The sequence below is a fragment of the Sminthopsis crassicaudata genome, chromosome 1 (assembly GCF_048593235.1).
Source record: "Sminthopsis crassicaudata isolate SCR6 chromosome 1, ASM4859323v1, whole genome shotgun sequence".
NCBI classification, from domain to species: Eukaryota; Metazoa; Chordata; class Mammalia; order Dasyuromorphia; family Dasyuridae; genus Sminthopsis; species Sminthopsis crassicaudata.
Genome location: NC_133617.1, coordinates 14,791,594 through 14,813,642, shown reverse-complemented (window position 1 = coordinate 14,813,642; position 22,049 = coordinate 14,791,594). Strand labels below are relative to the sequence as shown.

At 46.3% G+C, this 22,049-nt stretch overlaps 1 protein-coding gene across 2 annotated transcripts in view; it reads left to right on the top strand.

The window, feature by feature from the left end:
* The window catches only part of ZNRF3 (zinc and ring finger 3), a 168,906-nt gene that overhangs the window by 84,431 nt on the left and 62,426 nt on the right, over window positions 1-22,049 (top strand). For both annotated transcript variants that reach the window (XM_074294952.1, XM_074294960.1), the window contains exon 2: window positions 12,566-12,691. In XM_074294952.1, coding sequence (XP_074151053.1) covers window positions 12,566-12,691 — 126 coding nt within the window. The remainder of the gene's footprint in view (window positions 1-12,565; window positions 12,692-22,049) is intronic.

Genomic DNA, 22,049 nt, shown 5'->3' with positions numbered 1-22,049 from the left:
TTGTGAGGTAAAATAGCATTATGTGATAAAAGCATGTCCATTTGACAGATGAGTTCATTGAGGCTCAGCATGCTTATGACTTGCCCAAATTCACACAACTAGTGGATGAGAATCCGACTTATGTTGGCTATATCAGTTTTATAGACAACACTTCTGGGAAGGTGGAACCCTCTGAAGGATTTTCGCAGTTCTTTATCAGGGGCACATACAAGTTGTTAAAGAGATAGTGCCTCTTAGACTATAAGAAATAATGGATTATAAGTGGAACACTAATTTGGAAGGTTGAGTTTAATTCACCCACCATTTATTGCCTGCTTGCCATTTATGTAAAAAGCCCTGAGGACACAAGAGGGAAAACCAAACTGAATGGGACAGGAACCCATGCTGTATGCTGATTAAAAGAAGATACAAGGTTTATGAGGGGCAGATTACTTCCAACTAAGGGTATCAGGAAGGCCTCGTGTAGGGGGAAAGGGATGCTGGAGACTGAGTGAGAGAGAGGAGGTAGCAGAGGAGCCAGGAAGTGAGCTGGACTTGACCCCAGCTGAGCCTGGAAAGGGTGGTGGTAAGTGCCAGGGGAGGGGTGTCTCTATTTTATCCTAGAGGAAGCTCTTGAAGACATGGATGAGATCTGTGTTTGAGGAATATCAGTTGGAATTAGGCCTCCTGACATTGTGTTCTCCTTTTCTGAATGGAGAAAGTAAGTTTTTTTTTTTTGTTTTTTTTTTTAGTAAAAAATCCTTGGAGAGCAAAGTGAATGTACAGTGGTATCTCCCTCTACCCTGCCCCCTATGGAAAATAATTGTTTAAAATTCATTTGCCATGTAAGATCATAATTGGCTTTTCGATATCTGATGTTAATAATGGAGGGGAAACTACACGTATACAGATAAATATGCACAAATAGATCTAAGATAATGTGTAAACTCATAGTAGCTCCTCATTCACAGGAGGAGATTTTGTTTCAAAGGAACTTGAGGCGGCACTCATCAGAGGGAAAAAAGGGATTCATAGAGGTTGGTTGTTGTCCATTTTTGAAGAGAACCAAAGTGATATCACTGTGTGAGAATCAAGTTACAGTGTGTCTGATCAGACCAACATGAACTTGGAATGGTCTGCCACAGGTCGGACATGAGTAGTCCATATGAATAATTGGAGTAGCTTCTCTAATTTTGCTCATTTCCCATTTCCTTTGCACTAATTCAATTTGATTTTGCTCATAGAGCACAGGAGCTTCTCCGCTTAGGGCCCGCCATGCTGAGTGGTCCTGGGCTTATGTTCCCATGTCATACAATCCATTCTAAAGTTCTTAAAAGAGACGTTACAAGTGTCCTTGTGTCACTGTTTCTCACCACTACGTGAGCTCTTACCCTTTGTGAGTTCTCCATAAAATAACATTTTTGGCAAACGGTCATTTGGCATTTGAATAATGTGGCCAGTCTACCGGAGTTGCCATCTCTACAGTAGAGTTGGAACACTTGGCAGTTTAGTTGGAGAAAGGACCTCAGTGTCTGGTATCTTATCCTGCCAGGTATTTATTGATCTTCACGTTCTGATTTTTTTTTTTTTTTTTTTTAACAGACTTGACATATAATTGGTGTCAGAAGTGGGATAAACACCTGATAGCTTTACTCAGACCACTTTTCAGACTAGGTTGTAGGAAACTCTTGTTCATAGTGTGCTTAGCCTTGGGCCTTGTAAGGTCATCCCCAAGTGGAATGGACTGCTTTAGGAGGTAGGAGGAAAGCCCCCTCCCTGAAGATTTTCAGGCAAGGTCCGGTTGACTACTTGTAGGATATGTTCTACAAGGGATTCTTGTTCTGCTTTGGGACTGGGCGTGGCTTCTTAGCTTGATCTCAGCTCCTTAAGATGACGTCATCTAAAGGGATGGTCATGGAGTGATTTTTATCGGCTGCCCTTGTGGTGGCCCATGACTGGTTCCTGGAGTAACCTTTCCAGGCGGTGTCTACTAAGACCCAATAAAAGAAGTCTTTCTCATCTCTCTGTTCCTGCCACAGTCCTAAACTAGCACTTACTGGGGTCATAACCTTTCCTGTTCCACTGGTCCCTCATGCACAAGTGTTTTGGACTTGGCAGTTTTAAGGAATAGGTAACTTAATGAGGCGATGAGTGGGCAGGAACTACCCTCACTTGTGTTTATAGTACCTGATCTATATTGCCTGTCTCCAAGGGGCCCAGAATACTTCAGACATCATCTCCTTAGTCCTCACAAACTGCCCACGTAGGCAGGTGGCAGCCATTAGTCTTATTCTACCAGTGAGAGAAAATGAAGTGACTCCCCCAGCATCCCACCAGAATGTCAGTTCATTGCCTTTGAGCCTTGAGCCTCCCAGGACCCTCAGGCCCTCCCCCATTCCTTACAGTTATCCCACTGGAAATGAAGGGGGCTTTTCACAGCTAATCCACTTGGGTTGGAAACTCCTGGGAGCCTTTCAGGTCTTGTGAATCCATTGCCTGTGGCTATAGCGGGTTTATTTCCTATTTATCTTGAGTATAGAGCCCACGTTTTCCCTTACACCGTCTTTTCTCTGACCACATTTGTTATTCTCTGCCTGGTTTTTGTTCATTGTGTTCTGTCCCTTGTTGGAATACTTGGTTATGAAGGATTTGAATGGGGGAGCTCATAAAGTTCCCCAGGACCGCCCTCTCATCTTTTCTTGTTCGCTACCTCATGGGAAGCTAGCAGTTCTTTTTGGAACCCAGGAGTGTTTCAGTTTTATCCACCACATAAACACCCTCTCCCTTTGGGCTGGGAAGAAAGAGGGACTGGCCGAACAAAAGTGCCCTTCTTATTTGATATTCATCCGTCTCTTAACAGATTAACATCGTTTTGTGCTGGCCTTTGAACTGATCGAGACCTCTTAGGAAAGGACTCTTCTTTGGATTATTAGGAATTAAAACAAATGAAAAATTATTGGGAACACATGTGGGAAGAACAGCCTTTAGTTGTCAAAAAGCTTATTCTGCTGCGTGTGCTCGCTCGTGAGAATCATTTCTTAAGCATCTCCTCTGATCCCCTGTCCCAGGCAGCCCTTCTGCTTTGAGACCAGTCCTGGGTGCTTGAAGGTTTTGCCATTGAAATAGTGAAAGCTCTGTCAGGTACCTGAGTGGAAACACCTTCAAATGAGGCCCCTGCGAACTGGCCCTGATCTTATGTACTTCCCCCTTGAGAGATGGTGTTTGGTCATGGAAAGCTCTATGCTAAATTGTGGAGGCTCTGTAAAGTCTGAAGTATGGGTACCGGGCCTTGGAGAGGGGTGGGGAACATGCATGGCAGAGACACATGAAGGAACTTCTGTGTCTGGGAAGTTGGAATCAGAATGCTCGTTGGAAATGTGGCCCGAGCCGGCACTTTGTATGCCAGCCCCGGCTTCCGGGCAGCTGCGACCCCACATGTGGGAAAAACCTCTGCCCTCATCAGTAGTGCAGTGGGTACCTGAGATGCAGTTGGTGATCCATGACCTGGTAAACAGGAAGTCAGGCCGCAATAGCAGGTGTTTTCTTCTCTATAAGATAATAGCAGGTATTCTGTACTAAAAATGTGCAGCCTTGCTCTGAGCCCCCTCGTGAAGTGAGTAGTAAAGTTATTATTTCTATTGTACAGAGAAAGTAAATTGAGGCAGTGACTTGTGTAGCCCAGGGAGGCGATAAGTGCGGAAGCCAGGGCTCCTGACAGGTTGTGATTCCCAGGGGGGGTAGGGGCTAAGTAACATTGAGGTCCCAAGTTAGAATCCCACCAAGCCGTATCCCCTGGGCAGATGACTCCTTGCTGGGTGCAAGTTTCCTCCTATAAACAAATGGAGAGACTCTTGAACTGGGATTTCTATTCCTTTCTGTCTGTGTTGGGTAATATAACCCCCAAGAACTAATTCCAGCCCCCCAAGAACTTCTGGGAGAGCAGGACTTGGTACCCCCACATCCTTGGGACAGAAGAAGAACCGGTGAATGTTCTGAGATCTTGGGTCTGAAATCTTTCTTGCGAGGAAGAAATCCAAAGGGGCATTTCTGTCTCCTTGGGCTTTGCTGTGTCTTCTTGGGAGCCTTGGAAGGGGGGTTAAAGATCATCCGATCCAACCTCCTCATCTGGCTGATGAGCAGACTGAGGCCCATAGCCCCACAGGGATTGACAAAAGGGATTCCTTTTTACTGTCTGGCAGCCTGCTTCTGGGGAGGGCTGGTAGATTGGGCAAGCCATGGGAGGAAGAGGTTTTCGGTTTCATTGTTTCTGTAGGAAGAAAAAGAATCCTCTTTCTTGCTCTGAGGAAAGTGGGTGGAGTCACCCTTGCCTTCCCTTTCCATAAATTTCCCAGTCTTGACTGGGACAGCCACACCTTTGAGAAAGCCGAGGTCTCGGGCAGGCCCGAGGAGCCTTGAGGCCCGAGGAAGAATGGCCGGGGAAGGGACAAAGGAGGAAGTTTCCCTTTTAATCACCAGGACTTTTTGGACAGATAATATTCCAGAGTGAAATGTCGCTTCCTCCTTGGAGTTCAGAGTTTGGCTCCTGTGTAACAGTAACCCACTTAACATTGTGCGGTCCTTTTGAAGTTATTTTAAACTTGCAGCAGTGAGAGAGACATTGTAACCTTGGAGAAAGCACCACCCAGGCGAGGTTTCAAGTTTGCCCTTTCAGACTGTGGAGAGTGGACTGGCTGAGACGATCCCCCCAGGATTGGGAGCTGAAAATCGCTTCAGTTTTTTCATTTCCAGGCTCTGTGACATGCTTGCTGTATGCAAGGGATAAATAGGGAGAGATTTACAGCAACTGATCTAGAACCTTGGCCTCTAGTAGGTTAGCAGAGAAGCTTTCTCTGTCTCTGTCTCTCTCTCTTTGTCTCTCTCTCTCTCTCTCTCTCTCTCTCTCTCTCTCTCTCTCTCTCTCTCTCTCTCTCTCTCTCTCTCTCTCCCTGTTCTCTCTCTCTCTCTCTCTCTCTCTCTCTCTCTCTCTCTCTCTCTCTCTCTCTCTCTCTCTCTCTCTCTCTCTCTCTCTCTTTTTGCTGAGGCATTTGGGCTTAAGTGACTTGCCCAGGCTCACACAGCTAGAAAGTGTTAAGTGTCTGAGGTCAGATTTGAACTCAGGTCCTCCTGATTTGAGGGCTGCTCTATCCATTGTGCCACCCAGCTGCCCCAAAACTTTCCCTCTTAACATGACAGTGCTCACATGGTTTGGGCCAGAGAAACTGGGGCTCCTGCTTGGCAGCCCTGTGTTAAACATGACTTCATCTGATCCTCAGCACTAGCACGTGTGTGGGAGGTTCTGGTCTTATCCTCATTTCACAATTGAAGAAACCAAGGCAAGCTGAAGGGAAATATGCCAGCTAGTAAATGTGGATTAGGACTTGCCTTGCTGCCTTCAGGCCTGAAGGTTAAAGCAAATAAGAACAGAGAGCAAGTCTTCTAGTGACCCATCAGGGAGTATGTGCACTTGGGAGAGTCCGTGTGGCCAGTCTGGGGCATACTGGTCTGCTTGTTTCTCTGGGAGAGTGGGTGCTTGGGAAGGAGGCCGTGGTCTCCGTGGTTCCATTAGGCCTTGTGGCATCTTCTCTGCCCCAGGAGCACTAACTTCCACAATAGTCTTAGTTGGCGGCTTTGGAGCTTACATACATGTAAGTGTCATTGCTGTATATAATTGTAATTTGTACCCCATTTATCTTCAAAACTGTAGCAGCTTTGGAAGTAGCAAATAGTGTATGTTCATGTCTGAGTTTATTTTTTTAAATAAATAAGAAAAGAGCGAGAGAACACGTGGGAGCAGCAGAAAGGCCAATATTGTTCATCCCATGCTTTGTTCTTACAGTTTCCTGATCCATCATTATCACTTGCAGTCCTTGAGGCACGTTGAATCCATTGCTTCCAGAAGGCAGCCATGTCTGGATAGTTGTAATTATTTTAGGAAGTTTGCCTTTCCCACAAATGAAAGCCTGGCTCCTCCCAATTTTCACCTGTCAGCTCCCAGTCTGTCTTCTGGGTCAATCCCCACAAGGCCTGCAGATGGTGAGCAGAATCCTCAGGCATCTCTTCTCCCTGAAACATAGACATCCAGAGTTTCATCCATCCATCCTTGTGCAACATAGTTGTGTGTGTGTGTGTGTGTGTGTGTGTGTGTGTGTGTGTGTGTGTGAACATGGTCACTGTGGATTTTTTTTTTCTTGACTATATTTGTCACAAGGTTCCTCACTTCCTTTTTCTCCCAATTAATGGGGCAGATGGGAGAACCTGGACCAATACTAATGTTGAATCACCCAGCACAGTTCTGTTATTTTAATCATTTTTAACCACGGATGGATGAGAGCAGAAGGAAATTCAGACAAGTTTTCAAAGTAACATTTAGCAATAATATACATCCACATGCTTTTTTTTCCCCCCTAAAGCAAGTAACACAAAATGGAAATCCATAGTTTTTAAAAAAAGAATCCTCTTTTTTGTATTATGCGGTGTATAGAAATGTGTGTGTGTGTCTCTTGTCTCTGTCTCTCTGTCTGTCTCTTTGTCTCTGTCTCTCTCTGTTTTTCTGTCTGTCTCTCCCCCCCAACTGACTGAAAACAGCCCTGTGGGGGTGTGTAGGGCAGGCATTCTTACTCCAATTGAAAGACGAGGCAGTTGAGGCTCCAAGATTGAATTCCTTGTTGAACGTCATACAGCTACTAAGAGCAAAGCTAGACTACAGACTCCTGACTCGGAGCCCAGTGTTGTCTCTACTCCCCTTAGTAATAGTGAGCTCAACACTTTTAAAACCATATTGTCTATAATTTTGCGTGTGGTCTCCATTACGTATCACGGATTCTTAACCTTTTTTTTCCTGCCCTTTGGTCCCTTTGTTGAAGCCTCAGAGTATTTATCAGGTGTTTATTACTGTGTGCCAGACACTATGCTAAGCCCCAGGGATACAGACATAAGCAGAAAGAAAGATCATTTCAAGGAACATCCTTCCCATAAGGAAGGTAACCTAAATGGAAGTAGGGAAGAGGTACCGTCAGGAGAAACCCCCCAGGGAGACCAAGTGCTGCCTGTTAGAAACGAAGCCGCGGCTGGTCTGGGGCATCCTCCTGAGGAGGCTTTGGGAGAAAGCAGCCAGTTGGAGGAAGAGGCCGAGGCGCCTCCAGCACGAGCTCTTAGGGAGTAGAGAAAGGCCAGAGGTTTCTGTGGCAAGCCCAGAGTGCCAAGAGTAGAAACCACACTGACTTTCTGTTAAGTGTAAGTGAAAATCAAGGTGCTTGTTTTTCTCCCATCCAAGTCCGTGAACGGCTTGCGCACCTGCTCAGATCTGGAAATGGACTCTAACCTTGGGGAAGGGAGAGCAAGAGCAGCCGGCTTGGCTTTGAGCTCTGGCTCTTCCTGCTGCCTCCACAGCCTCATGGTAATACTTGATAAATAAGTGCAGCTCGCACCTCTGTGGCTCTGGGGTTGCAGAGCTCTTTTCCCAGAGCCCCTTAAGGTGGGTAGTACAAGTATTGTCCCTATTTGGTCAGTAAGACAAATGGGGCCCAGTGGGGGGGAGGCGGCTTAGCCAGAGTCATGCAGCTGGTAAGGGGGATTACTGAGCATTCCCTGAGCACGCTGGAACCTTCACATGGGCCGGGCCAGAAGCCCTTTCGAGGTGTGGTGAGAGTCTGAAGTTGAATGGGTGGTGAAGCTTGGCGGAACGGCAGCCTTGAAGATAACCAAATCCCTTCTCTGTCGGCTCCCTCTACATTCTGGGATGATTGTTCTCTCGTCCCTTGGCCCTCCCGGCTTCCTGCTGGATTCCATGGAATTCCCACTTTCTGCAGGAGGCCTTTCTAGGCTATTGTCGAACATCCTCGGTGTCTCCTCTCTTTCCTTGGGAGCTCTCCTTCCATTTAAACTGGATGGATCTAGAACACCCTCAGACATTTATGTCTCTGTCCCCAACACCCTCCGCCCCCATCTCCAAGATTGTGTGATGTCCTTGAGGGCAGGGGGACGATTGTGCTTTTCTGAGGGCTTTGGAGAGTGACTAGCACCTGACCAAATGCAGACTGACTGACAGAGCCCTGTGGGGGCCACATTTAGCGGCATGGATCTTTAGGTCTCGTGTGAAGCTGGAAATGTTTTTAATGTCTCTGTTGTCTCGTTTACAGAGAAAATGGCTCCTCTCGTGCACTTGATGTCGGTAGGATGGCCTCTTAATGCCGCGTTCATGACTGGGGCAAGGTTGTGCTTATTAGCTGGGCTGTTTGAAAAACAACTTTTCTGTACCCTGTTCCAGGGACTTCAGACCAAAGACGGCTCAGTCCAAATGCTCTGTGGTTTTTTGCTTTGTGCCTTCTGTAACAACACTCTTGAAATTCTCACAGCTGGTGGAAGAGCTGCTGGTAATCCTTAATGCAGTGTGGGGTCCCAAGGCTCAGCTGCGTTCTGTTTGCCCGCCCTGCCTTTACTTCATTGGTAATAGGAGAGGCCCTGGTTCCCGAGTTTCTGTGTGTGTTGCTTGAGGAGGTTTCTGGCTGTTCTCTCTCTCTCCTGAGCACAAGGCCCAGGCTGCCTTGGATGGGCCTAGAACAAGTGCAGCTGAAGCTTGCTCATGCTCTTAGCAGCCTCTTCCTCACCTTGGTTGTTCAACCACCATGTGTATCAATAGCAATAGTTCCCAAAAGCATTTTAAGAATTACAAGGCACTTGTCAAAGGTCACCCATAGGTAGTAAGTGCTAGAAGTGAGATTGGAACCCAGAACCTGTGCCTCCAAAAATCAGAGCTGTTTTCACTCTTGACACTGCCTCCTGATGGAAGCTGTTCTCTTGAATTCTTCTCTGTGTTCTCCCAGCTGTCTGTTCTTCCTTTATCTCCTTGGGGGTTTGTCTTCTTTCTTTCTTGCGACCATCCCTCCAAGCTCCTCACTTCTTCAGCTAATACTTAAATGGCCTCTCCCATGGTGCTTAGTATTTAGTCTCTCCTGCCCTTGGCCATGGTTGTCACCGAAAGGTGGGGGGCTCCCACGGCTGTGGCCGTCACCTCTCACCTGCGTTCCACTTCATGCCTCCAACTACACTACAGATCTGCCCTTGAAAAGGCTCCTCACACATTCTGCTTTTCTTGCCTTCCTCTTCCTCACCCGCTCTTTATTTGCATCAGTTTGCCCTTATTCCAGCCTCCCCAGTTATCAGTCTCTTCAGCAGCTGCTTTAGAGGAAGAGAATAGTTCTGTGGAGGCTGTTGGAGTTTGTAGAGTGCAAAGACAGGAAAGCACATGTACTGAGGTTGCAAGGAAGTGCATTTTAGCTGGGTCTCACTGTGTGTGTGTGTGTGGGGGGGGAGTGATGAGACCAAGAAAGGAGAATGGATCTAGATTATAGAAAGCCTTGAATGCCTTATTCAGCAGGCACTGGGGAGCCACTGAAGGCTTTTGTGCAGTAGAGACCTGAGGTTGATATACCAGAAGGGTGCTCACCTGGCATTTTGTGGTGCCATCCACTCACAATATATTAATGAAGTAAAAATATTCAGAATTTTGAAGTCACAGGATTCAGATTTGAAGTCTGGCTGCTTTCTCCCTCCCCCATTTGTGTGTGTGTGTGTGTGTGTGTGTGTGTGTGTGTGTGTGTGTGTGTGTGTGTGTGTTTTCCAATTAACAGACACTCATTTCCTTTCTTTTTTCTTCCTGCAAATGAAAGCCCAAATTTTTATAATATTATGTAATTATAACATATACATCAGTAAAAAACAAAACCACCCAACCACTTTCCTCATTATCTCGGTCCAGAATGTCTGGCTCATCAACTTCTTGAGCCCATCCCCCTGGGTTTCATTCTGTGTCTAGTTCATATCCCTGATGTTCTCTAGACTTTGTCTTCTTCTCTTCGCCCACGTGTCTCTCTCTGTCTCTGTCTCTCAGTCTCTGTCTCTCATCTATAACCTCTTCAGCCCCCATGGGTTAGTATCTTCCCCGAGATTTGGTCACGTCACCAGTGACTTCCTGGATGTTTCTCATTCGGTATCACAGAGACAGCTAAACTTCTGCATGTCCGCATCTGAACTTGGCTTTCCTCTTCAAATTTTCCCTTATTTTAGACTTGGCTGTTTGGGTCCAAGAGCCCACCGGTCCTTTCAGGCTCCCGGGTCCAGACTTCGGTCTTATTCTCGGTGCCTTACTCTCTGTTATCCCCAGGGAACCAGTCACGCTGCCAAGTCTTGTTGGATCTCCTTTCTTCACCACGTGGCCCCTTCATCCTTCAGGCCCTCAGCCCCCTCTCATGGAGATGATGGATCTCATTGATTTTCCCTACTTCAGCCCCTGTCTCCACTGCAGTCCAGCCCTCCATGCTGCAGCTGTCAGAGGGATTTGCCTCAAGAGCAGATCTGCCACTGCCACTTCTCTGTAATAGTGATGGTTTTTATCTATTGCTCATGAGCACGTTATGAATGTCAGTTCGTCTAATCCCTGGAAGGTGGGGCCTCGTCACCTCCATTTTACTTATGAGGAAACATAGACTGTACCACCTCGCTGCCTAAATAAAATCAAATCCAGTTGATTCACATATTGGAGGATAAAATATAAATGTCCCTGTTTAGTTCCTAAAGTTCTTCACAGCCTGACTCCTTGCCTCGCTTTCCAGTCATTCAAGATTCCTCTCCTTCTCACACTCTTCCTTCATACATAGACTTTCCCCTCTCGTTCTGCACAGATGGCACTCTGGGACCTGCCAGTGACCTTCTTCTGTGAATGAATCTGGAGTTCGCTCCTTCCTCAGCTCTGCCTACCAGAAGCCCTCTCTTCTTCAAGCTCAGTTCTAGTATCGCCACCTCCCTGGGGTCTTCCCTGATTCCCTCCTTCCGATAGAGGCGGTCTCCTCCAGTAAAAAGGAGTAGTCCCTACCTTACATTCGGGCAGGGCTGGGGCACCTCAGATGCCGGTATGGCCGCTAGCATGGAGGCACTGAAGAAATGCTGGTTTCATTACTGGCTCTGACGCTGGAGCCCGGCCTCCTTTCCTCTGCTCAGAGCTTGAGTTTCCCCTGTCAGATGAGTCCAAGGGCCTTTCTAGCTCAGTAAAACATCTTGGATTCTGATTGTGAACAGTAATTAGTCGTCACTGGGCATTAACTAAGAGCATAGCTTTAAATTAATCCAAAAATCTTAAGAGTGAGCCTACAATTTTTAGTTCACCGAGAGGTAGTTTTGCTCTTGGTCCCTTTCTACAACACTCAGCTCAGAGCCTGCTGGCACATAGTAGGTATTTCATAAATGCTTAGTGTTCCATCCAAGAAGTGCAGAGAAAGAATACTCTTGTTTCCTGGGTCTCCTTAGCAGCTAAATGGCGTAGGGCCTGGGCCTGGAGTCGCGGGGGGGGGGGGGGGGGGGATTCAGGTTCAGTCTCAGATACTTACTGTCAGGTGACTCTCAGCAAGACACTTCAGCTCTGTTTGCTTCAGTTTCCTCATCTGTTAAAGAGAAGTGATCCTATCGGCCAGCTCCCGAGGCTGCTGGGAGGCTCCAGTGAAATAATCATTGTACAGTGTTTAGCATAGCGTCTAGCACACAGGAAGCACTAAATAAATGTGCGCTGTTACTAAGATTCCTTCAGTGAAAGTACTAGAGGGAATGCAGGGTGTGCAGTGGCTAACGCAGAATGAATTCTCTGGATGTCTTCATTCCTTGTCCTGGCTCCTTTGTCATTTGTCCTGTATCAAGCTATACTGAAGTCCCTGGACTTCTCCTCGTGGCATAGAGGCAGGTTGAGGGCCAGGAAGGGTTGGCGAGGCTTGTCACAGGGAAGTCGGTCACTCGGAGGACTTTCTGGTTTCTTTCACGTTTGTTAGTATTCACTTGTTTCCCATGTCCGACTCTTCCAGACCCTATTTGAAGTTTTCTTAGCAGAGATACAGATGAGGAAACTGAGGCAAAAGGTTGAAGTGACTTGCCCAGGGACCTTCAGCGAGTAGTGTGAGTCTGGATTCTGGATTTGAATGCAGGTTTTCCTGCCTCCCAGCCTGACACTCTACCCATTGGGCCACCTAGCTGCCCCGTTCTTCGAGATTTACAGGGATAGGAGTGTCCTGGGGCTGGGATCTGCCTTGTAATAAGGAATACGCACATTGAGGAAATAGTAGATTTTGGAAAGTGTCAGTTTTAGAAACTGGATAGGATTGATGGTGTTTCAGAGCCATCGGGAATGTGGTTTTCACCAAGGTAGGTCTGACTTTGGCATTAGAGCCAGGCTCCCTGACTGGTGAGGCCATGAGTGCAGCGCCTGTTTGGCAGCAGGGTCTGTTAATGGTGGGTGGCACCAGGTGGCAGAAAGGCTTCTCGTGCCAAGCACAGGGGTTGGGACTCGATTCAGGTGCAGGCAGGCGCCTCTGACGTTGGCGCTGAAGTGACTATCTCTGTGTGAAGGAGTATTGTTATGGCACAGCCTGGGGTGGATTTGGCAGCAGGGGGAATCCTCTGAGGAGACCTCGGTAGGGCAGGGAGCTGGGGTACAGCTAAAATCCCCAGCCCTGGGTGCCTGGGGGAAACTGGCTCTGAGTGGCCCGAGCACGCCCGGGGGAAGTATTGTCTGCCTTTTAAACTTTGTCTCTGTTTGGTTTCCTAGATGCACCCGCTGGGACTCTGTAACAACAATGATGAAGAAGACTTGTATGAATACGGCTGGGTAGGGGTAGTGAAGCTGGAGCAGCCAGAGCTGGATCCGAAGCCATGTCTCACTGTCCTGGGCAAGGTAAGTGCCGGCCCCTGCGAGGGCTTCCTGCACACCGTTTCCCACGTACGAGGGAGAGACAGGAGGCACCCCATAGATCGGCCCTAGAGCAGCAGAGCTTGGTGGGATTATAGCACCTTCTTCTGGACCCAAGCACCTATCCAGCCTTTGAGAAGGCTTTCTTCACTAGAACGTCTGCAGGACATCATTTGCTTTACTTTGAACCTGACAGATGGCAGACATATTTACATATACTAAAGTCACGTGGAACTATGATTCTTATGGCAAGTTGCTTTTAAAAAATATATATCCTTTGGGCAGGTTACTTTCCATCTATAACCAATGGACGTAGTCCAGCATGCCCTGCAACGTGCGTGGTGTTCTGCATGACGAGATGGGAGGTGGAGAGGCAGCCTCCATCAGTCCCCTGGAGCCGGGCTTGGTCAGTGCCTCCATTGTTGCTCTTCAGTCTCTCCCGGTTGTTTTCTTTACACTCTATTCATTGTGTTCTTGCTTTTGCTGACTTCACCGGGGAGGGTCGGAGGTTGTCCTTGGTTCTCAGTGAGGAGCAAAAGAGCATCAGTGTTTGCTTCCTTCACTGTGGATATTCTTTTATCAAGGTCTGAACTAGGCAATCCCCAGGCTCTAGGGGATGCCCTGGGATAAAAGTTCCTGATGTGTTTTGTGACGGGAGAACAGTGCTCAGAAGTACCTCCCGCAGGCCGAGGAGAAGAGCCGCCATTTTCTCTTGGGCCGCAGTTTTACTGACTGTGCATCTTTGGGGTTGAGAGTCCCAAGAAGCAATTTTGGCAAACTTTCCCTTCACTTTTGGGATGTGTGTGTTTTGTGGTGAGGGTTGGACAGCTTCCTTCCTTTCTAACCTTAGGTCATGGAGGACTCAAGCTTTGAGACCATGACCCACATACGTGTTAGATATGAAGCTACCAGGGCTGCGTAGACTGAGGTTTAACCTTTCCTTTAAACTACATGGCCTGGATCTCCTGATCTATTAGCTTATCCATCAAATGGACCTGAGGAAAGGGGGAAGATTGGACAGAATATTGAAAGGAGCTTCCCAGCTTTCAGTCTTCAGAAATCTGGAGGTTAGAGGGAAGCAGACATGATGTTTGGGCCTTTGCTTTTTGATTTAAACATTTCTATCATCAAATTTTCCTAGTCCTATGTACTTTTAAAGCTCTTGATATTTGGGGTCTTCTTCAGCTGAATGTTTCAGAGCACTTCTTGTCAGACTTTTTGTAGTAGAAAAACCACTCTGGTTTTGTGGCTCCCTCTTCCAAAACTTCAGCAGCATTCTTGCCCTCTCAGAGATCTTGGCTTGTTCACTTGCTTCTTGATGTCTTTCTTGGTTGGAGTTGGATGCTGGGGGTGGGGAAGCCATGATTCTCCCGCGTGGATTCTGGAACGGTTAGGAGCTCCGAAGGCTGCTCAGTGTGGAGTGCTTTTTGACATCTCGGTCTCGGATAGTAGTCCGGTGTTTGCCACGCTCCAGAAGGATGGCTTTCTTCCCACTCTCTACTGGGCCGTGATTGGAAAAAATGTGATTTGCATGACTCTGGCTCAGCTAGTTGTGTTCTTGGAGGGTCAGTGTACGTGTGTGGGGGTGCTGGTCCAGGGCTCCGAGGAACATGTCTCCTACAGTGGTGGAGAATGGAGCCTTTGAAATGGCGCTGAGCTCATGCATATCTGCTTCCTTGAGTAGAAGAACCTACCTGTTCTCTGCTTTTCCTGGCAAAGCCGTGGACAGCGGAGGCTACTTGGCCGGCAGGCTTGGGCAGGCCAGACCTCTCAGCCTCTATTAATGATTAAACACCGATGAGGTTCATTCAGTAAACATTTATTGCACGGCTCCTCCTTTCTGCCATGTTGGGGGACGCAGGGGGAAAGAACGGGAGCCTGGCTGGTGCCAGCAGGAGCCTCTGTTTGTTGGCTGCTCTTACTGGCTCTTTGGCCAGCTGTCAGTTGTGTTGGGAGGAGGAATATGACAAGGTTTTTTCTCGATAAAATCATTAGTAAGGGGGAGGGGGAACTATACTCATTGAGTCAAGAAAACTTCATGTTTGTTTAAAGTCTGGCTCAAGGCAAGTGATATGATGAATGGGGTCTCTCTGTTTCTCTTTTTAATCTTCTGAAAATTTTTATTCTGTTAATTACTTTATTTATTTGCTGAGGCAATTAGGGTTAAGTGATTTGTCCAGGGTCACAAAGCTAGGAAGTGTTAAGTGTCTGGGGCCAGATTTGAACTCAGGTCCTCCTGACTTCAGGGCTGGTGCTCTATCCACTGCACCACCTAGCTGCCCCTAAAATTTTTTATTTTCAACTCGATTTTTAAATACTTTGCTAAGTGCTACGGTAGCTAGAGCTCTACCTGGAGTCAGAAATACCCAAGTTCAAATCTGGTCTCAGACACTTCTTAGCTGTGGGACACTGGACTAGTCACTTTGCCCTGTTTACTTCAGTTTCCTCATCTGTAAAATGAGCTGGAGAAAGCAATGGCAACTACGCCAGTATCTTTGCCAAGAAAACCCCCCAAAAGAGGTCACAAAGTGTTGGATACCACTGGAAAAATGATTGAATAGTAACAACAATAAACCATGTTTTCTCTTATCTGGCTCCAAGGGGATGATGGTGTGAAGGTGAGAAGTATTGTGATAGGGTGAGATATTCATGTGGGTAATTTGGCTTTTAATGCCATTTCCCTTGATCTCAAGGGCTGAGAATGAGGATGTGGATGGCAAAGGGGCATAAAAGAGAAAGGAAGTAATTGGTGAATTATGTTGCCAAGTAAACTTGGCGGGGGGGGGGCGGGAAAGCCTCTTGGAAGGAGGGTCCTCCACCACAGTTGTGTCATACACTCGGGGAAGTATGTGTGGGGGGGGGAGAGGAACAAAAGCAAGAATAGCGTGCCCAGAGGGACCTCCTCTCCTGGCTCCACTGGCCCCAAGTAAGTGCACCGTGAAGGGGGAAGGAAAGGAGAAATAATGTCAGGCAGCAAAAGGTTTGAATAAGAGAAGAAGCCTCTGGGGTGCAGCGTTTTCTCAGGAGCTTAGACAGGCTCCATAAGGACATAGAGCAAATGTGCTTCATCTGGGTAGTTTATCGAATGCTTTGGAAATGTTTTTGTTATTGTAGTGGAGTCATTTGAGTCATGGCCGACTCCCCCAGACCCCTGTGGGAGAGTCCCCTTGGCTTCCGATCCCCTTCTGAATTCTTCAGATGCTGTAGTCTCCAAGGTCAGGCTTACAGGGTGAGCGGGCCCGGGCAGCCGTGGCGGCCAGGTCGGGCACCGGCCTCCTGGCTCTGCCACTCACTGGTTTGCCTGGCCTTGGGGGGCATTTCTCTTGGATGGATTTCACTTTTATTCTTTTATTCTTCAGCACAAGGAAGGCCCATGTGCTCTAAGGACTGTAACCTGAGTGTGATGGCAGCCTCATTCTAGTCCTGATGGTGTATTCTTTTTCCTAAAGTGTAAAGTGTGTAGACGGACCTGATGATTTGTCAGAAGCAATGGGCTCCAATACGATAGAACTGGTTTAGGAGAGAGGAACTTTTGTGGGCCTCCTGACAGTTTAGCTTAGGGAAGTGGAGGGGCAGGCTGAGGGGGAGATTTGCAGTTGGGCTGGGCTGGACAAGTCCCCTCCCCTCCTGGCCCTTGATTTTCTCTCCTGGAAGCCAGGGAAGGCTTCTTTGTACTTTCTCCCTCAGATGATGGTTGTGGGGGAAATGCATCTGCAGGGGAGAGCTGGGGCTGCCCAGAGGCTTCTTGTCACGATTTGCTTTAATCCATTCCTTTGCCCAACTTTTGGAACTGCCATCTCCCAGGGATTTCATGGAAGGACGAATGGAGGAAATACTGAAGTGCTCCAAAATGCTACCTTGTTCGGGTAGCCCAGAGAGAATGGGGTTTGTTCCCAAGGTTTTGGAAGAGAGTGGCGTGATGAACAAAGAACCAGCTTCAGAGCCAGAGAGACTTGGGAACGGCACTCAGCTCCTCCAAGCTCTTCGGTTGAGAAGTTGCCAAGAAGGTGCCGGCCTCTATGGAGAGAGGGGGTTTTTCTTGAAATCGCAGCTGCAGCCCCCGTCTCTGTCTGAAAGTGTGGCCAGTGGGGACCAAGCATGGCATTATTGCCACACTTTGGTGTCTGGGTCAGAAAAGACTTGCTTGTCCTCAGTCCTTCTGGCTCTGGGCCAGTTCTTGTCGCCATCCCTTCTCACCTCTGGGACCATGGGCAAATCTCACAGCAGAGTTCTGATGGCTGAAATAGGCCCAGTGGGCAGTCACTCTAGAGCCAGGGTGCTCACCATTTTAAAGTGAAAAAAGCCTATTTGAGCCAAAAGATGCCTCCCTATTACTGCTGTACTTTTAGCTTCAGAAAATGATTTGTTGCTTACAGGCAGCCTGCAGGACAGGAGGTGCCTTTGTGCCCTGGGAGTTGGAGATGCCCTGGTACACAGATGACAATCAGAAAGAGTTGGGAGAAGGAGAGAGATCCAGATGCTTATTCCCTGGAGAAGATGAGGGAGGGGCTGTGGGGGAACCGCTTTTTTTTTTTTTTTTTTTTTTAATCCAGACTTTGAGTTCCGGGCAGGAGCTCTGTCTTTCTGCCCTTATGTATCAGAGAGAATGAGACCCTTTGTCCCCTACTCAGTATGACAGGGCAGTAGCACCACTGGCCTAGAAAGAGCCGCTTTCGAGCCTGTTCTTGGACGTCAGCCGGGCTATTACAAAGGTGGAGAAGTCATTTCACTTCCTTGGGCCTTGGATTGAGGGAGAAGTGGGTTTAGAGGAATTTAGGTAAATTGTGGGAAAGAGCGTTTGAATGACAGGTCTAAAGGCCTGAGACTTCATCTCATGGCTAATAAAGAACTAGAGTAACCACTGAGCTTATGGAACACCAGCAGTCCTGAAGGTTTTGCCAAGAGGAGCAATATCAGAGAGCTATTGTTTTTGGAAGATTAATCTGGCAGGATTGGACAGACTGGGCTGGAAAAGGGAGCAGGTGCTTACTCCTGGGGAGGTCTGTTTGCGCAGAATTGAATGGGCTGCACCTGGAATGGTGAAGATGATTGTCAAAATGTAAGAAGCTTATACTTTTGCCTTCAGTTTTAACCTTCATCTCTCCCCATCCTTTTCTTCCCTTAGGCAAAAAAAGGGGCCAGTGTTGGGGTGCTCCCTGCCCTCTGCCATCCCCTGCCCCTATTCAATTCATCTCCTCCAATCTCATCACCAGAATGCTTGGTCAAATCTGGCTGACCCTGTGCCTCCCTTAGCATCCTCTCCCCTCTGATTGGAGGGTACAGTAGCAAACTTCTCCCAATGTCTTCCTTTAAAGAGGGCAGAAACTGGCCTTTTTGGCCCATTCTGTGTCTTCTACCCTGCCTGGTTTAAACACCACAGATTAAGATGTTCCCAGGCCTGATTCCCAGGTTCCCCTTTGCCATCATCCTCTCCCCTTCCCCTCCCTCCCCAGCGCCCATTTCACATTCGTGCCTCCATTTGTGTGTTCTCTTCCTCCCAGTAGATTGTAAGCTCCTTGAAGGTAGGGACTGTCTTTCATCCCCAGTGCCTGGCACATAATAATAAGTGCTTAATTAATGTTTACTGGATTGAATTGAAAGCAACTGACAGGATGCTAGGATGCTCCATCTTTTACCCTGGATGTTGGAACCTTTTTGCTGTTCCTCACCTTAATAATTCCCTGCAAAAAGTCAACATTTCTCTGACTTAGTGGAGAAACATTCTTCCTTAAAGTTAGGTATATAATTACAATTCCCAAAGTGCTTTCATATATGTACGCATGAATGTACATACAGACAGATTATAAAATCCTTTTTGGTCCCCCAATAAGCTGGCATAAGAAGACTACGGACCACTCCTGTTCCTATTCTAAAAATAAGGAAACCAAGACCAGTTTCTGACATGAGTTGCTATCATTCAAACCATGTAGCCGTGTGAACAATGATTGGCGATGGACTCTCAGAGCGGGTAAGGACCTTTGAGATGTTCTGGTCTTGATGCAGTCTTCTGCTCATCTGGAACTTGGACTCTGTAGGTCGAGCAAATTAATCAAAGAATAAAAGCTTTCTAAAAAAAAGTTAATGAATGATGCTCATTGAGATAATAGCTTCAGCAGAGTTGTGGGCCACCGCAGAAAGCCTCACATGAACAACATTTCTGGAACAGTCCCAGAATACAAGAAGCAGCAATAGAAAGGGAACTTCCATTCCACACAATACAAAATTCATGGAACATTTGGGAATCGGCCTACCACGGCACACAAAAGACTTGTATAAGTGTTCCATAAAGAAAAAGAACACCTTAAATATCTGAAGGAGTCTTTGGTGCTCATGGCGAAGGCATGTTTGTCAAAACCAGTTTATACTTTTACTCCTATACTAGTGAGATTTCCAAGGGGATACTTTATAGAATTTGATAAAATAATTTTTAAAAATTCATTTGGAAAACCAGATCTAGGAGGTCAAGGGAAATGATGAAAATAATTAAGAATTTAGAGAAAATAGCACTTCCCTACCTCAAATGATAGTATAAAACATCAAATATTATAAAGTCATTGAAATCATCTAACATGGATGCCATCTGCAGCCAGAAAAAGAACTATGGAGCCCAAATGCCAATCAAAGCCAGTGATGTTCATCTTTTGTTTTGCTTTTTTTTTTTTTTAATATATATTTTAATAGTTTTGCTTTTTTTTTTTTTCTCTCTCTCATGTTGTTTCCCTTTTGTTTCTTTCTTCTAACTTTTCTTTCCCAACATGACTACTGTGGAAAGATATTTAAAATGATTGCACATGTCTAACCTATATCGGATTGCTTGCTGTCTTTGGCAGGGGGTAGGGAAAGGAGAGAAGGAGAACAAATTTGGAACTCAAAATCTTAAAAAACATGAATATTGAAAATTATCTTTAAATGTGATTGGAAAAAGTAAAATACTGTTAAGTGGGGGTGGGGAAGAATAAAACCATTTCTCTTCCTCAGGGGGGAACAACCCAAAGGACCATCTCGGTCAAAAAATAGAACTATTAGTAAAACAGAGTAAACAAGGGAGAGTCAGGAACAATGGAACTCAATATCCCAGTGTTTGGTCAAGTAGAGAACATAAATTACCTGGGGAAAAAACTCTGTTTGATTAAAAAAAAAAAAAACTGCCAGGAAAACTAAAGCAGTCTGGCCAACTCTGTAACCATATTGCACAATACTTTCTCACTAGGTACTCTACCTTAATAGTAAAGATCATACTATAAAATTTTTTTTTAATTAATAAGCAGATCATCTCCCTCTCACAGCTGTGGGTAGGAGCCATATTCTTAACCTAACAAGGAAAAGGCCATCAAAAAAGTTAAAATATATAACTGAAAAGTCTCTGCACAGACAAAATCTAGGATAAGAAGAGCAGTAGTCAAAAGGGAAAAGAAAAACCTTTGATATTAAATTTCTTTGATAAAAGCTATTTATATATTCATACTCACAGACATTTAAGTTACGTAAACAGTTTATATGCCCCTATAGTCAACAAAAAAAAATAATTTTCCAAAGAATTTCATGCTATTCACAGAAATACTCCAAATCACTAACAGTAAACAAAATGCAAATCAAAACTATCCTGAGATTTCATTTCACACTCTGCAATGCAAATGAGCAAAAATGACCAAGAAAGGGCAACATTCAGGGTTGGGCATTGTATAATAACTGGCAAGAAACTGAGTCATTGGATCTGTAAAATGGGTACAGCCATTTTGGAAAATAGTATGGAATTATGCAAATAAAGTGACCCACATCCTTTGACTTTATAGAAGCCATGGATGTTTATAGCCCCACTTTTTTATGACATAATAGAATTTACCATTCATTAAGTGCTTATTATGTATTAGGCACTTTGCTAAGCCCTGGTGATACAGAAAGAAAGGATTGTCTCCTTTCAAGAAGCTTACGGTCAAATGAGGGGGACAATGTGCAAACAAATATACCAAGCAAGCTGTCTACAGGATATGTTGTTGCTCAGTTGTTGAATCATGTCCCACTCTTCTTGACCCCATTTGGGGTTTTCATGGCAAAAATATGTTAAAAGCAGTTTTGCCACTTCTTTCCCCAACCCATTTGAAAGATGGAGAAACTGAAGCAAAAAGATTAAGTGACTTAGCTGGGGTCACACAGCTAGGATGTGTCTGAGGCTGGATTTAAACTCGGGGAGATCAGTCTTGCTGACTTCAGAGGTAGCACTCTATCACCTAACTACTCTGACAGGATGAATAGGAAATAATTAACCCAAGGAAAGTTAGGAAAGGTTGGGGAAGAGTTCTTGTAGAACAGGGCTGGGGAGCCTTTTTTCTGCCAAAGGCCATTTGGATATTTATGAAATTGTTTGTGGGCCGTACAAAATTATCCACTTAGAAACTCCAGTATCAGGAGGTTGCAGTTGCCTTGGGAGGACCACAGAAATGTTTTTGGGTCTTTATATGGCCCATGGGCTGGGAGTTCTCCATATCTGCTGTGGAAGTAAACAGGCCTTGGACATGTGGAGAGTGATAGCGAAGGATCCACCATGACGCCTAGGTTATGATTCTGAGGAGAGGGAGGAGGGTGATGCTCTTTACAGAAAAGAGGGAGGGAAGGAAAGGGAAGGGAGCGGAGGGCTCTGTTTTAGACTAAATGAGTCAAAGATGTCTCCCGGACATTCACTTTGAGATTCTGAAAGGTAGTTGGGAATGTGAGATTGGCCAAGATGTCAGAGGAAAAGCAGATTTGAGAATCATCCGCACTGAGTTGGTCATTAAATCACTGGGAGCTGCTGAGATCCCCCAGTAAAACAATAGAGAGCACTGAAGGACCCCTGTCATGAGAGTGCGTGATCTGGAGGACCCAGCAGTGGAGCTTGAGAAGGAGCACTCGGAGGGAGGAGGAGTACCAGGAGAGAGCAAGTCAAAGGCTGCGGACAGGTCAAAGAGAATGAAGAATGAGAAAAGGATTAAGAGAGCACTGGTCACTTTGGGGAGAGCAGTGTGGGCGAGATGACGAGGTTGGGAACCAGATTAGAAGGAGTAAAAAAGAGAGAAAAAGTAGAGGCCGGTTGTCAGTAGCCTTTTCAGAAAGTTGAGCCCCAAAGAATAAAAGAGCTATAGAATATAGCAGGTTTAGAAAGATCAAGTGAGGGTTTTTTAAGGTTGAGGGAGCCCACGGACATGTTTGTAGGCAGTGGAGAATGAGCTATAGACAGGGAGAGATTGAAAATAAGTGCAAGAGTGGGAATGACAGAGGGACCTCTCTTTTGGAGGAGATTGGATGGAACTGGGCTCATTTGTGCTTTAGAGGAGTCGATCTTGGTAAGGGTGAAAGCCATTTTGTC